The sequence below is a fragment of the Corythoichthys intestinalis genome, chromosome 19 (assembly GCF_030265065.1).
Source record: "Corythoichthys intestinalis isolate RoL2023-P3 chromosome 19, ASM3026506v1, whole genome shotgun sequence".
NCBI lineage: Eukaryota > Metazoa > Chordata > Actinopteri > Syngnathiformes > Syngnathidae > Corythoichthys > Corythoichthys intestinalis.
In genome coordinates, this window is record NC_080413.1 from 17,365,064 (window position 1) to 17,381,558 (window position 16,495).

A 16,495-nucleotide genomic window follows, 5' to 3' on the forward strand; every position below is an offset into this window, starting at 1 on the left:
GTTTGTGGCCAATCAGAAGCCTAATACGAAGCCGACGCCTGCGTTAGTTCATATTTCTGGCCTACTATTGGCCAACAAGAGGAACGAGGCCGCAAAGGTTTGACTACGTCAGGTGAGGTTTGTGTTTGGTTGCTTTCTGACCAATCAGGATTAGACACTGGGAATGAAGCTAACACCTGCCTGCGTATAAATGTTTGTATTTCTCGCCTACGATATACTGCGGAAGGGAGGTGCTGATAATTTTGTTCTGGAAAATTAAATTAAAGACTGTAAATTTTCAAGTGAAATGGGATTGTAAAAACACAATAATTTATAAATATTCAGTTTGCAAATTTTAACATCACTGACTGTTTAAAAAATGTTTACACTGTCCTCGTCTGCAATTGGCTATTGTACAGTTGTGGTCAAAAGTTTACATACACTTGGGAAGAACATAATGTCATGGCTCTCTTGAGTTTCCAGTTATTTGTACAACTCTGATTTTTCTCTGATAGAGTGATTGGAACAGATACTTCTTTGTCACAAAAAAAAATTCATGAAGTTTGATTCTTTTATGACTTTACTATGGGTGAACAGAAAAAAGTGATCAAATCTGCTGGGTCAAAAATATACATACAGCAGCGCTAATATTTGGTAACATGTCTCTTGGCCATTTTCACTTCAATTAGGTGCTTTTGGTAGCCATCCACAAGCTTCTGGGAAGCTTCTGGTTGAATCTTTGACCACTCCTCTTGACAGAATTGGTGCAGTTCAGTTAAATTTGATGGCTTTCTGACATGGACCTCAGCATTCTTCTTCGGCATTGTCCACAAGTTCTCAATGGGGTTTAAGTCAGGACTTTGGGAAGGCCATTCGAAAACCTTAATTCTAGCCTGATTTAGCCATTCCATTACCATTTTTGATGTGTGTTTGGGGTCATTGTCCTGTTGGAACACCCAACTGCGCCCAAGACCCAATCTTCGGGCTGATGACGTTAGGTTATCTTGAAGAATTTGAAGGTAATCCTCCTTCGTCATTATCCCATTTACTCTCTGTAAAGCACCAGTTCCATTGGCAGCAAAACAGCCCCACAGCATAATACTACCACCACCGTGCTTGACGGTAGGCATGGTGTACTTGGGGTTAAAGGCCTCACCTTTTCTCCTCCAAACATATTGCGGGGCACTGTGGCCAAACAGCTCGATTTTTGTTTCGTCTGACCACAGAACTTTCCTCCAGAAGGTCTTATCTTTGTCCATGTGATCAGCAGCAAACTTCAGTCGAGCCTTAAGGTGCCGCTTTTGGAGCAAGGGCTTCCTTCTTGTACGGCAGCCCCTCAGTCCATGGAGATGCAAAACACGCTTGCTTCTAATTCTTGGCAGATCTGCTTTTTGGTGATTCTCGGTTGAATCTTCACCCTCCTGACCAATTTTCTCTCAGCAGCAGGTGATAGCTTGCGTTTTCTTCCTGATCGTGGCAGTGACAAAACAGTGTCATGCACTTTATACTTACAAACAATTGTTTGCACTGTTGCTCTTGGACCTGCAGCTGCTTTGAAATGGCTCCAAGTGACTTTCTTGACTTGTTCAAGTCAATGATTGTTCAAGTCAATAATCACTCTCAAGAAATTGCTAATTCGTGTTGCTGTATGTATATTTTTGACCCAGCAGATTTGATCACTTTTTCTGTTAACCCATAATAAAGTCATAAAAGAACCAAACTTCATGAATGTTTTTTGTGACAAAGAAGTATCTGTTCCAATCACTCTATCGGAGAAAAAACAGAGTTGTAGAAATAACTGGAAACTCAAGAGAGCCATGACATTATGTTCTTCACAAGTGCATGTAAACTTTTGACCACAACTGTAAGTGTTGGCGGGCCTAACAGTTACGTCACGTGGAAAGTTACATTAGTTTTTTTCTTTGGAATGTGACCTCAAACACCATGGAGGAAGTCGGCGTGATGTCACGATGACGTCACCTGGCTTAGCAACGTGTCTCCATTTTGTGACGGGAGAACGCACAGCTAAACATTCCATAGACAAACGTCTGAAATTAATATTTCAGGTGTGTTTTGCGTATTTTTTTACTAAAAACGTCTTAAACGTGGCTTACTATTATCACGAGTCCATGCCGACAGACGCGAGGAGGCGATGCAATTTAAAATTAGCGTTTATTGGCTTACAAAGCTGCTGATACAAAGTCGCAGCTGATAGCTGGATAAACAAAGGAATGGCCTGCAGTGGAGTTCGGAAATATCTACAACTACTTTATAAAGTCACCCAGTAAGTTGACCTTTATCATTTTGGTGGAATATGTAGTGTGTGGAACTGAGAAAATTGGTAGTATATACGAAGTGATTATTTCTGCCATAACCGGTAATTCGCCTCCAAGCGTTATTTAGCCGTGAACACGTCACGGCAAAATAACCAATTCCCACCAGGCCAATAATATACCGATTGACTAATTAGAGCAGTTCACGGCAAAAGAAAAATAACGCTTTGCGAGTTGCCGGTTACGGTAATAATAACCACTGCCTAGTCTATTGAATCCTAGCAGCTAATTGGGGCAAAAATTAAAGTTTACTCACCAGTAACAAAATGTCTGCTGCAAACGTAAATGTGCTTAGATTTAGGTTCCCACAGGTGAAAATAGTCCACGGAACCGTCTTCTTTTACTGTTCCTCGATTAATTGCTCTCAGCCATTTGTTTCCCCTTTTCTTCTCACGTGGAAGAATAAATAACTTCAAACGCAGCTCCGAACTCTTCCTTGTGTGACAACCCGCAACACAGCAACTTATAGTCATTCCGAAGGAAAAAAGACTGCAAATAAAATGAAAGTTAAACGCTTTTGTATTGCAGTGCACGACAGAGCAATTGCTTGTGACTCGTCTTTTGCCCCATTGTCAATATGGCGACGCTTTGTTGTGGCTGGTGACGTCATTAAATGTCCGGATGTCCGACTTCCTCTTTAGAGGTGTGGTTAGAGGTCTTTAGACGTTTGGCAAGGCTAGATGCATATAGGCCGAGTCGGCGGCGGAAAAAACTGGCGGCCATCTTGCGTCGGAGATATTTTCTGGCGGGCTCTCCTGCCGAGGTCGTTGTCATTACCCGATCGTCTGAACTTGCTGAGTTCTTGTTCGATTGGTTTACAACAAAACAAAACGTATAAATGTGTTACCTGGCTATAATTTAGGCTCGAGTTTGATCAAATATTATATATTTCAAGTATGCAGTAAAAATTACCAAATTTCTGATGTTCATACAAACCAAACAGTTTGAAAATTGAGCGATAATTTTATCAGCAATAATGTTATGTTCATCGAATGGCTCTGACGTAAAACGGCCGACAAGGGACGACGCCGTTCACAATTGGCTCACAGAGCGCATCAAAAATCTAGCCTTATATACACACTATCTATGTGGTCCTCCCTACTCTGCCACACGTGATGTCACGTAACAGTCATTCACACAAGGATGAAATTGATGTGGGGCGAAGTAGCCTTACTGTAGTAGTAAGAGGAATGGCTACATACACGGGAACTGATTCTCGCCGACATCAGTTTAAACGGTGACAAGATGCATATCGCCGATTTCGTGTCCGGCTCCTTGGCAGGTAACAGCTGACATTCCCTGACAACAACATGGCTGCCTGTTATTTATTATTTTTATGGTATTTATTGCTTTTAAATCCCGCCAACGTAGTTCAGGACATGTGGTGAATAATTAACCAAGAGGCTTATTTTTCATGCTATTTTATGTTTCGTTCGTTTTTCTTTTTCGAGAGCAAACGAACCTGACAAGCCGGTTTAAATGTTGCCGATATGTTTAGGGTACGTTGGAAACTGAGCTACACGAGACGCGGCATCCATAGAATTTTGTTCAGGAACATTGCTACTACGTATAGGACCCCAAGGGCAGTGGTGGAACGTAACGAAGTAAAAGTACCTCGTTGTTGTACTTGAGTATAAATATGAAGTACTTTTAACTTTTACTTCACATTCAACAGCACGCATCTGTACTTCTTACTCCACTACTTGTCAAATTGTCGCCTGCGTTATACGTTACTTTTGTTTGTTTTCATTTTTTTCCCCATTGTGAATCGATAGTTTCGTTTTCATGTCCCCGGCACAATCGATAAGCCCCGTGCCAATATATCATAATTGAGCATTAGAGGCAGCAACACGAGTACAAGCAAGATTAAGCAGGTGACCAAGATATTGACCAATAAAAACCAACAGTGTAGCACCGCGCCTTCAAATGGGTGCTGCACACTCTTGTACAGTAGGTGGCGGTATGCACCTGATACTTGCCTGCAGTCCGCCATTAAACTAAATTTTGGAATTTTTTAGCTTGTTAAGCTTCTGTTTACAAAGCTGTCAATTTATTGTTTGTCTTTTTCCATTTTGCACAGTTTTAAATAAAACTGAGCAGTCAATGAGTTTTCTGGTTCTTTCAATATCACTCGTATGTATGTACACAGTGGTACCTCGACATACCGTATTGGCCCTGATTATAAGACGACCCCCTCTTTTTCAAGACTCAAGTTTGAAAAGACTTTTTGAACACCAAATTAATTTTCATACAGAAAATAATTACAATACATCTGAAACAAATGATTATAACAATATAGTTGAGAGAAAAAGCATGTTATTCTGCCTCATTCAAATCTTAATATCTGAACATTTAATTATGTAAACTGAAGTGCAATCACATTTGTAAATGAATGGCTTTGGGTTTTTGACATGTAAACCAATCTATTGTGATAAAACAACAAAATTGCAATAACTGCATTAACCATCAAGTGAGGTCTAACTGTAACTGTAGTCTTGAAACAAATCTGATTAAGGAAAAACATTGCAATAAAATAATGCAAACTGGTTAAACTTGAGAGTATCTTAGATCTATCATGACAGAACATTACTCCTCAAGTTCAGCATTCGCTTCAATGATATCTGGCGCCATCTAGCGTCGTGAATGGGTATAATGTCTAGACCCCGAATATAAGACTCCCGCTTTTTGAGTCTTATTTCAATGCAAAACAACTGTCTTATATTCGGGCCAATACTTCGCTTTGACACACGATCTTTTCGAAATCCGACGTAAAATTTGCCTCGCCATTTGTCTCTACATCCGACGACATGTTCAAAATACGACGACATGACAGCGCCGCAAACGGATGCATGGTGGATTTTCTTGTGAGAAAAACCAATACAGGTTCCAAGAAGGTTAGTGCAGGTGGTGAAACAAGGAAAAAGGTGACTCTTATCTTTGAAATGAAGATGGAAATGATAGAAAAATAAGAGCAAGAGGTGCACATCTGTGAACTGGCTCAACAATACCGTCGTAGAAAGTCGATCTCCACTTCCTCCTCCGGCCTCCGTTCACCAGTCTTTATAAATTAAGGTGACAATTATTATTATGGTAACATCGCCAAAGAAATCGCCATCTTCGTCAGGTTTTTATCATTTATTTCAGAACTTGTGCAACACAACACGCCTACTGTCCGCCCCAGTTGACAGTGTTCTCAACAAAACATTAAAAGAAAAAGTAAAATCTCAACCGCATCTCTCCCTCCCTCTCTCTGTCACTTCAGCGACTCGGTGCGTTCAGCTACAGCACGCAAAACACGTCCGCCACATTAGAACGCAATTTGTTACATTATTACAGGAATTATTATTATTTTATTATTCCGGTTTTTATTCATAATTTATTTGTTTTGCTATGTGTAGTTGCCATTTGAATTAGTACCAGCAGTATTTATTAAGGATTTAATGTAGGTTTTCGGGCTGTGGAACGAATTAATGGAATTAAAATGTATTCTTATGGGAAAATCATGCTTGACATACGACCATTTCGACTTACAAACAAGGTCCTGGAACGAATTAACTTTGTATGTAGAGGTACCACTGTATACAGTATTTACGTATATTACATTTTTGCATTGGGAGAAAATACTTTCTTTTTACTTGTAAATTTACTACTTTTGAAGTAAATGTACTACTTTTGTACTTTTACTTTAATAGATAATTGTACTTAAGTAATTGTTTGCACCTGTATCTGTACATTTACTTAGGTGAAAAAAAAAGTGAGTACTTCATCCACCACTACCCAAGGCAAATAAAATAAAAATTTCTGTTGCAATTAAGAATTGAATACATCAGATAAAAAGTCAAATATAATAATGATTGTAATGTTAGGAGAAAAAAAAGCTTTCTGACTGTGACAACAATAATTACAGCCATACCAAAGTTTCAGAACATCTCAGTGGGTAAATAGTTACTTAGCGTTACAGTTAATATATGAGTGAGAAGTGAAAAAACGGGTTCTGTACATTTAGAAGATTGCCTTGTCTTCTAGTTAACCCACAATGCATTGTGTCTTTGCTCTTACTTTCTTGTGCAGGGGCCTGTGGCCTGGCTGTGGGCTATCCTCTGGACACTGTCAAGGTACACTTGTTTATCAAATAAGAATTTTTAAATGAACAGCTGAACTCATTTACATTCATTCCCCAGGTCAGAATCCAAACCCAAAGACAGTTCACTGGAGTATGGCAGTGTATCGCCTCCACATTTTCCAAAGAAGGGGTGAGGAAAAAAACACACATGGCCACTAAATTAGGTACACCTACACATCACCATATATATATATAATGTATGTCAGTTATTATGGTTGTTTGGAAAGCTGTTATGGTCAAAATCATGTTCTAAATAAGTGTTCAATCACAAGTATTTGATAAAGATTCATGCATTTCAAACCTTTGAGGAAGAGCAGTGTTGCTTGCTGTTTCATGAAATCAGCATGGGGTAGTTTGCAAAGGTGGGTAGTAACGCGTTATATTTACTCTGTTACATTTACTTGAGTAACATTTTGAGAAGGAACATGTAATGGGTTATTGTGCAATATCATTATAACAACAGTTCATATAGATAAGTGCTGAGAGAAAAAAAATACCATTGTTTAAAAAAAAAAAAAATCTAAACAAAAATAAACAGTTATTCAAAATGTTACTCATTACTTGAGTATTCTTTTCACGAGATACTTTTTTACATGTACTTGAGTACATTTTTTTGGATGACTACTTTTACTCTTACTTGAGTAATATTATTTTGAAGTAATGCCAGTCGTACTTGAGTAAAATTTTTGGCTACTCTGCCCAACTCTGGTAATTTGATGGACAAAGCAAAGTCTATGTAAGCATGAAAAAACTAATCATAAAAAAGTTTGTAGAAGGATGATATATAATCTCAGGACAGCCGGGGCAATTTACTGTTACATTATTCAGTAGAAGAGTAATGTGGGCAACAAAATAAGTCATATACTTTAGTAATTGCCCCCGTCCAAAATTAAGTGATAAATCCATCTTTTATTTACCGTATTTTTTGGACAATAAGTCGCACCAGCCATAAAATGCCCAAAAACATATACAAGTCACACTGGAGAATAAGTAGCATTTTGGGGGGAAAATGACTTGATAAAATCCAACACATAGAACAGATATGTCATCTTGAAAGGCGATTTAAAATAAAAATACAATAGAGAACAACATGCTGAATAAGTATACAATGTGATGATGTTACATGATGCATCAACAACGAAATGCGAACGTGGCCGGTATGTTAACGTAACATAGCTATTAAGAGTTATTCAGATAACTATAGCATAAAGAACATGCTAACAAGTTTACCAAACTGTCAGTGTCACTCCAAAACACCAAAATAACACAAGAAATGATATAATAATGTGTTAATAATTTCACACATAAGTCACTCCAGAGTATAAGTCTCACCGCCTGCCAAACTATTAAAAAAAAAACGGGGACTTATAGTCCGAAAAATATGGTATATATCTTTTTTGAGGAAATTCTACTGAAATGGTGACATTTAAGCTCTGGCATATATTGGTGGGCATGAAAAATGAACTGCGATTTAGCAGCTGTTCATTGTGCAGTGTTACCTTCTCTGATGTCATCAGGTGCACGGCTTCTTCAAGGGCATGTCACTGCCAATGGCAACGATGTCCGTCACGTCTTCAGTGGCATTCGGGACCTACAGGAACTGTCTTTACTGTCTAAAGCAGGCGCGAGGAGCACCCTATGGCCCCAGCACCAAGCCGGAAATCTTCCTGTCAGGAATGGTAGGCGGAATAATGCAGGTACGAATGCTAAAGTAAAATTGTTCTTATACGTAATGCCAGACAAAATACATTCTTGTCACTCACGATTAACATGTAAGTAAATGTCACTTCACAATAACAACCTCTCTCTTTGTCAAGATGCTGTTTATAGCACCCGGTGACATCATCAAAGTGCGCCTTCAGTGTCAGACAGAGTCCGTGCGGCGAGGGAGCAAGCCCAAGTACCGTGGGCCAGCCCACTGTCTCCTGAGCATCCTCAAGGAGGAGGGCTTACGGGGGCTGTACCGGGGGGCCTTGCCGCTGGCGCTGAGGGATGGCCCCGGGTTCGCCATCTATTTTTTGAGCTACAACACCATTTGTGAAATGCTGACAGGGAACGGGAAAGATAAACCAGGTAAAGGACAGCACTTGTACAATGTACAGTGACATGAAAAAGTATTTGAACTTATCGAATTTCTCACATTTCTGCATAAAATCACCATCAAATGTGATCTGATCTTTGTCAAAATCACACAGATGAAAAAGCAGTGTCTACTTTAACTAAAACCACCCAAACATTTATAGGTTTTCATATTTTAATGTGGATAGTATGCAAACAATGACAGAAGGGGGAAAATAAGTAAGTGAACCATCACAGTTGATATTTTGTGGCCCCCTCTTTGGCAGCAATAATCTCAGCCAGACGCTACCTGTAGTTACAGATCAGTTTGGCAAATCGATCAGGACTAATCTTGGCCCATTCTTCTCTACAAAACTGCTGTAGTTCAGTCAGATTCCTGGGATGTCTGGCATGAATCTTTGTCTTTAGATGATGCCACAGCATCTCAAGGAGGTTCAAGTCTGAACTTTGACTTTGCCACTCCAGATCGTGTACTTTGTTCTTGTGAAACCATTCTGAAGTTGATTTACTTCTGTGTTTTTAATCGTCTTGTTGCAGCATCTATCCTCTTTTTAGCTTCAACTGTCTGACAAACGGCCTCAGATTTTCCTGCAAAACATCCTGATAAACTTTTGAATTCATTCTTCCGTTAATGATTGCACATTGTCCAGGCCCTGAAGCAGCAAAACACGACCCCAAATCATAATGCTCCTTCCACCATGCCTCACAGTGGGGATGAGGTGTTGATGTTGGAGAGCTGTTCCATTTTTCCTCCACACCTGATCTTGTGTGTTACTCCCAAACAATTCAACTCATCAGTCCACAAAATATTTTGCCAAAACTTCTGTGAAGTGTCCAACTGCCTTTTTGCGAACATTAAATGAGCAACAATGTTTTTTTTTAGGCAGCAGTGACTTCCGCTGTGGAGTCCTCCCATCAACACCATTCATGGCCATAGTTTTACATTTAGGGTTAGGGTTTAGGGTTCTTTTTTTTAACTCTGAGTATTCTGCACTGAACTCTTGGCGTCATCTTTAATGGACGTCCACTCCTTGGGAGAGAAGCAGTAGTGCCAAACTCTCACCATTTGTAGACAACTTCTCTGACTATCGGTTGCTGAACGTCCAGACTTTTAGAGATGGTTTGGTATCCTTTCCCAGCTTTATACAAATCAACAATCCTTGATCGCAGTTCTTCAGACAGTTTTTTTGACCGACCCATGATGCACATAAGACAATGCTTCTCATCAAGACTATTCTTACCAGGTGTGTGTTTTACATTGGGCAGGGCAGCTTTAAACCACTCATCAGTGATTGGGCACAGATCTGACTTAAAATGTTTGGTAAAAGTTGGTTTCAATTGCTCTTTAAGTCTCTTTAGGCAGAGGGTTCACTTGCTTATTTCCCCCCCCTCTGTCAGTTTGCATTCTATCCTCAATAAAATATGAAAACCTATAAATATTTGGGTGGTTTTAGTTAAAGCAGACACTGTTTTTCCATCCGTGTGATTTTGACAAAGATCACATTTGATGGTGATTTTATGCAGAAATGTGAAATTCCAAAAGGTTCAGATACTTTTTCATACCACTATACAATAATACCAGTGCTAGTTCCACTTTGTATCAGTTCAAATTGATATTCAGATTTTTATGTAGAAAACAAAAACGGTCCTGCTCGTAACTTGAACTCATTAATGTTCGAAGCTGACGACTTCTATAACCTTGCAGCCTGGAGCGCTGTGATGCTGGCCGGAGGCTTTGCTGGCACATTGGCGTGGTCCTTCAGCACGCCGATGGACGTGATCAAGGCCCGCATGCAGATGGACGGCGTCCGTGGTACGCGGCATTACAGCGGGCTGGTGCACTGCATTACAGAGACGGCGCGGACTGAGGGCGTGGCCGTCTTCTACCGGAGCATGGGCATTAACTGCCTGCGTGCCTTCCCGGTCAATGTGGTGGTGTTTGTCACCTACGAGCTTCTGACTGGCCTCTTGCAGGCCACGCCGGACCATACCGATCCCCCTCGGGTGGGCTTGGAGTAAGAACGCACATCCAGTTGACTCAGACATTTGGATTTAGAACATAACTACAATGAGTTGTCCCCAAATACCTCAGAAATACTTCTTTTAGAGAATAGTTGAAAGTCAGTAAATTGTTGATCACTAATTTATCAGTAGTTGGATGTCCAGTCCATTTGAATTTAGAAGGTGGCACCGCTGACAATCCTCCCACCGAAAATGGATTGGACGTCTGGCATCGTCCGTGGCAGCCAAATGAGTTCAACAAAGGTTTTATCACATAAATTAAGAAAAAAAATATACATTACATACAATTTATTCTGGAATATTACACATTTTATTTTACAAAATACAACTTCAGTCCCATCCCAAAAATAAACTAAATATTGTATTGGGGGAAAAAAGGAACAAAGTCTGTATGTTTATAATAATAAAACCCCTTTAAACCCCTTTTAAAAAAGAAGAAACTATTTATGCAGGATAGCCAGATTAATGAGATACAGTATGTCATATCAATGTAGCTTTGAATTAGTTCAGAACTATAAAGTAGGCAGAGGCTTTTGTGGCTGTACTGTACAGTCATAAAAATAACCACCCTTGTTTAGAGGCTGTTTTCAAGAAATTATAGTTTAAAAAAACTAAGATATATATATATATATATATATATATATATATATATATATATATATATATATATATATATGTATATTTTTATTTTTTATTTTTATTTTTTTTTTTAGGTGTGCAACCACACTAAGAATTTGGCTCTCTTCTGTTCACCTGCCACTTTTAAACAGTTAATCCCAATTTTTTGCAAGCACTTGCTGAATATTTCATGTGAAAACCCCGTCTTGTTCATATTTGGCTGAGGGGATAACGTTGCAAGACCTTATCTTGCAATCAAAAACACTTGAAATCTCCCGAACATGGGAAAATGTGCTATTGTCTGACGGAACCTAGTCTCGTTTTTAACTTGGATAACGTGTTGTATTATTTTACAGTCAAATGTGACTACGTCACGGAAGCTCAGGTAGAATTCATGATGGAAATAGCCATCTGTGGCCTCTAGGTGGCGCGTCTGGCCAGTCAATTGGGGCTCAAGGCAGATAAGAACTGCAGTAAGGAGAGGAGGAGCTGCAACAGTGCACATTACCATGCACATTTCTGTTATTTATGTTTTTTGTTGATAAACTGTACTTTTAATGGAATTGTTTTGAATGGCTTTACATTTATCAAAGCGGGTTGTCACCCAATATTTATGTTTTTGCTTTTATCATTACAGGATTCATTAATAATTTATGTCCATGCACGTGCCTTGAATACGAGTACAATAAATGTTTAAGTCTGATGTTTTTTTTCTTTTTTTCCCTTTTATTAGCCAGACATAGACTTCATAATGTATTGATGGGACGCGGGGCCGATTAATGGGAGGCCTGCAATGTTGGCGTGGCCGTCAAAGCTTACCGAGTGGAATCACAGACAAAGAGCTGTTTCCGTTGAAAATTTTTGTCAATAAATGCTTAAATCACTAAATTCATTATAGATATGGACGCAAAACAGGCTCGATTCTTGGTTAAAAGCACAAAAAACGGGCAGTTAGCATTTATTTTATGTAAATATTGCGAATTATGATGCTAGTCAGGAAGCAAATGTAGTGGCGGCCTTATGTAAACAGCTTTTTCTGTTAAGAATTATTGTGGATAAATGCTTAAATCCCTGAATTCTTTATAGATATGGACGTAAAACAGTCTCGATCCGTGGTTTAAAGCAAAAAAAAAAAAAAAAGCGTTCAGTTTGCATTTATTTGACGTAAATATTGCGAACTATGAAGCCAATGCAATCGCGGCTAATTTCACCCATTGAATTTTTTCACATCGTTTCAAAATGCATGCATGGTATGAAAAATATAATAATTACCTTGAATCCTAGAACAAATCAGTTCTGAGACAATACTTCCTGTTTTTATGCGGTACTGCTTTGGTACTTTTTCAACCTAAATCCGGCGTCGGTCCGCTGCATGTGTCGCTGCGATCGACTGCGAATAACTGAAGCGGAGTGTGGGATGGCCCCCTACTTGAAGGTGTGGCGCAGTGTCTGTTGAATGTGACCTGTCAATATACAGTAATTTTGAAGTCTATGAGCCAGATTAGAAAGTCATTAAATTTGGTAGGCAAATTCACGCCTCAAATAAATCATCTGTTGCTGAACATAACGTGTAAGAGTGACAGTGGCATAGACAGGTGGAGCCTCTCCGAGCGGCCATTTCGTGAGTCTTGCTCTTCTGGAAATGGCGACAATTCGACTGTCCAAAAAGTCACGAAAGTGAGAGCGACTACGCGCCAGTGTAACTTGGGGTAACACGCGGTTCCCTTTCGTGGTTTAATTTTTGCTTATGCAGCGGTACCTTGACATACGGTCGCTTCGACACACTATCTTTTCGACATCCGGCGTAAAATTTGACTCTCCATTTGTTTACAGCAATCCGATTCTGTGTATCACATGCAACTGCTTAGTGCAGAACAACAACATTTAGCTACAGTGCCCTCCAAAATTATTGGAACCCCTGGTTAAGATGTGTTTTTTAGCTTCTAATAATTTTTTAAAATTCAAATAATATGGGACCTTAATGGAAAAAAAGAGAAAAATCCAACCTTCAATACAAGTGCATTTATTCAGTGGGGGAAAAAAATCCCACATAAAGAAATTATTATTTGACATCAAATAATGTGTGTCACAATTATTAGCACCCCTGGTGTTAATACTTTGTACAACCCCCTTTTGCCAACAAAACAGCACCTAATCTTCTCCTACAATGTTTCACAAGCTTGATTTTGTGTCTGGTGAACCATTTCTGTGTAGATTTGGCCATATGTTTAGGGTCATTGTCTTGCTGAAAGACCCAGTGACGACCCATCTTCAGCTTTCGGGCAGAGGGCAACAGATTTTGATTTAAAATGTCCTGGTATTTCAAAGCATTCATGATGCCATGCACCCTGACAAGGTTCCCAGGGCCTTCGGAAGCGAAACAGCCCCACAGCATCGCTGACCCACCCCCATACTTCACAGCAGAGGTTGCGCTAGACTTTTTCATTGTCTGTCATTTTGACTGACAGGGTCATAAAAATCCGGTCATAATCTATTTTTACCCGTCACTTAAAATTTTTAAATGATGATAATGACATTGTGGTGACCCTTTGTTTGACATAATTCACCTTCCGTACTTGTGTGTCCATTTGGCCGAGCGCGTTACCGGCTACGACACAGTCACGTGACAGAGACACTTTAGAGCTGCGCGCGTTCCGGCTTGAATAGAGAGTTCACAGAGAGCAACAGAGATACAGCGGCTGGACACAGCAATTCGAGCTAACAAGACTTAACATTGCATACCGCTTCAACATATTCAATAGTATTTAGTTTTCATTCATTTTAAATTAATATTCTGTCCGAACAAGATTAACAGAGAATCCACACCGTGCCATCAAACATCAAGCAGATGAATATGTAACTTTTTCTCCGCAGTGACAAAAACAGCTGACTGTGGCCCCAGTAGGTAGGCTACATTTGGAACAATTAAATTAACAGTTCACCTGCGGTGGCCTGAACGCAGTCTCACACTTTCCTCCTGGTGCGCATGAACTTGAATTGCGTGCCCGCTTGTGCAGTCCCTCTTTTTTCACCTCTTTTATCAACACCATCGTCGTTTTGGGGCTTTTTGAAGAAACTTCGGACACTCAGTTGCCTTGACATTTTTCAGAGTAAGGCCAACGACATCATGCATCAAGGGAGACAATAGCTAATTAATATGCTCACTCGCCACCCTGTGGTCTGGGGTGTGAATTGCAACCAGTCAAAATGACAGATGGACTTCAGTTTTTTCCGTCACCGTTTTAAAAAATCGGTCAACGACGGAAAATATTCGGTTAACGCGACCCCTGCTTCACAGTGGGTATGAGGTGCTTTTCAGCATGCGCATCTTTCGTGGCATGCCAGACCCACTTAGAGTGTTTGTTGCCAAAAAGCTCAATCTTGGTCTCATCTGACCAAAGCACACAGTCCCAGTTGAAGCCCCAATACCGCTTGGCGAACTCCAGACGTTTGTGTTTATGATTGTGAGTGAGGAAAGGTTTTCTCCGTGCATGCCTCCCAAACAGCTTGTTGGCGTGTAGCCAGCACCTCATACCCACTGTGAAGTATGGGGGTGGGTCAGTGATGCTGTGGGGCTGTTTCGCTTCCAAAGGCCCTGGGAACCTTGTTAGGGTGCTTGGCATCATGAATGCTTTGAAATACCAGGACATTTTAAATCAAAATCTGTTGCCCTCTGCCCGAAAGCTGAAGATGGGTCGTCACTGGGTCTTTCAGCAAGACAATAACCCTAAACATATGGCCAAATCTACACAGAAATGGTTCACCAGGCACAAAATCAAGCTTGTGAAACACTATAGGAGAAGATTAGGTGCTGTTTTGTTGGCAAAAGGGGGTTGTACAAAGTATTAACACCAGGGGTGCTAATAATTGTGACACATATTATTTGATGTCAAATAATAATTTCTTTATGTTGGATTTTTTCCCCACTGAATAAATGCACTTGTATTGAAGGTTGGATTTTTCTCTTTTTTTCCATTAAGGTCCCATATTATTTGAATTTAAAAAAATATATATTAGAAGCTAAAAAACACATCTTAACCAGGGGTGCCAATAATTAATGAGGGCACTGTATGGCTAATCGTCTGTCATCTTGCCATTGTTGATTTTGAATAGCGTGCTCGCTGTATTTCCACTTCCAAGGATGCCCTACATGTCCGGTCACAGCCTGGAACATCACAGCTCCAGGCTGTGACACTGCACATAAAGTAGCAAAAGGGGACCCTGGTCCCGTTGCATTCACAAGTGAAGCAGCGTGCACTTAAAGCGGACCGAGACCCATGATTTTTGAGCGGACCAAAGTTCGTTTATTTGGTCTAAACTACAGTTCGGATGCGCGTTCACATTTACAAAATGAAGCGGACTAACTGAGAAAAGATACGCTGTCTGTTTAAAATGGACTAAACAGTGCTGGTGTGGAAGCGCCCTGAGTTACAGAAAAAGACTTCACCCGGGTTTATAATTATGTTTACATTTTCTGTTTGCAATGCCTTATGTTTATGCTTGCCAGGCAGCAACAAAGGCCGACCAGAACAAATCCACATGGTAATAAGTTGGCCCAAAGGACAAGGCGGGACAACTGTAGAAAAGAACAATACTTTCCCAGAGATGCTCTTTACGTATGTGCAGAATATAGGCTTCAGGGACCCTCTTTATAACTGTGTTTATCCATTTCTGCAGACCTCACGCAGCAGCTATGTCAACTTTATGGCCTTTACAAAGCACGGTCTTGTACAATTAGAAACCTTTGTACAATTCTTGGAATTGGTCGCTACGACGAAACCATGAAAAAAATCCTCAATGATGCCTTTTGTTAACTGCTCTTGATTAAGACCTGCGTGTCATTTGGCCTCGGGCAACAATCTGTCACAATCAAGCCAAAAACGGCACGAGTGGATTTTACTGTTATTTCCCAAGTATGGGAACACTGTTTATTCACTCAACTGCATTTTAGAGCAGGTGTTTATTTGAATATGGCGTTTATAGATAAATGCACGAATGCTTGTGCAATGAAACAGCAGACAAACAAGAACATTAGAGTGTTCTGTTACGGATCGTACAGTATGTGGAGACTATGTCTTTTATGATGTCTACAATTAAAGTCTATACAAGGATTTTCTGCCAAGTTATTTACGATGGGATGTTAACCAGTACTATTGAGGGGAAAACTGGGGCAAAATGAGGATGCACGCTGTCTCCAGCGGTCTTTCTAATGGTCATCAAGTGGATAATGAGAAAAACAAGATTGGAATTCGTTGGACCTTGCTTTTGGAGATGACATCAGCCTCTTGTCGCATCAACACCAAAACACAAAATCAGAACTAACATGACTCTTTGAAGAGGC

The 16,495-nt window shown here is 40.0% G+C and overlaps 1 protein-coding gene across 8 annotated transcripts in view; it reads left to right on the top strand.

The window, feature by feature from the left end:
* The window catches only part of slc25a47a (solute carrier family 25 member 47a), a 560,121-nt gene extending 548,244 nt beyond the window's left edge, over positions 1–11,877 (top strand). For 7 of the 8 annotated variants that reach the window (XM_057822967.1, XM_057822968.1, XM_057822969.1 and 4 more), the window contains 5 exons: positions 6,384–6,427; positions 6,494–6,565; positions 7,953–8,132; positions 8,253–8,508; positions 10,220–11,877. In XM_057822967.1, coding sequence (XP_057678950.1) covers positions 6,384–6,427; positions 6,494–6,565; positions 7,953–8,132; positions 8,253–8,508; positions 10,220–10,533 — 866 coding nt within the window. In that variant the 3' untranslated portion in view covers positions 10,534–11,877. Of the gene's footprint in view, positions 1–3,272; positions 3,595–6,383; positions 6,428–6,493; positions 6,566–7,952; positions 8,133–8,252; positions 8,509–10,219 lie in introns of those variants that run through there. The other variant, XM_057822966.1, reaches the window with a different exon arrangement.
* The last annotated feature ends 4,618 nt before the right edge of the window (positions 11,878–16,495 follow it).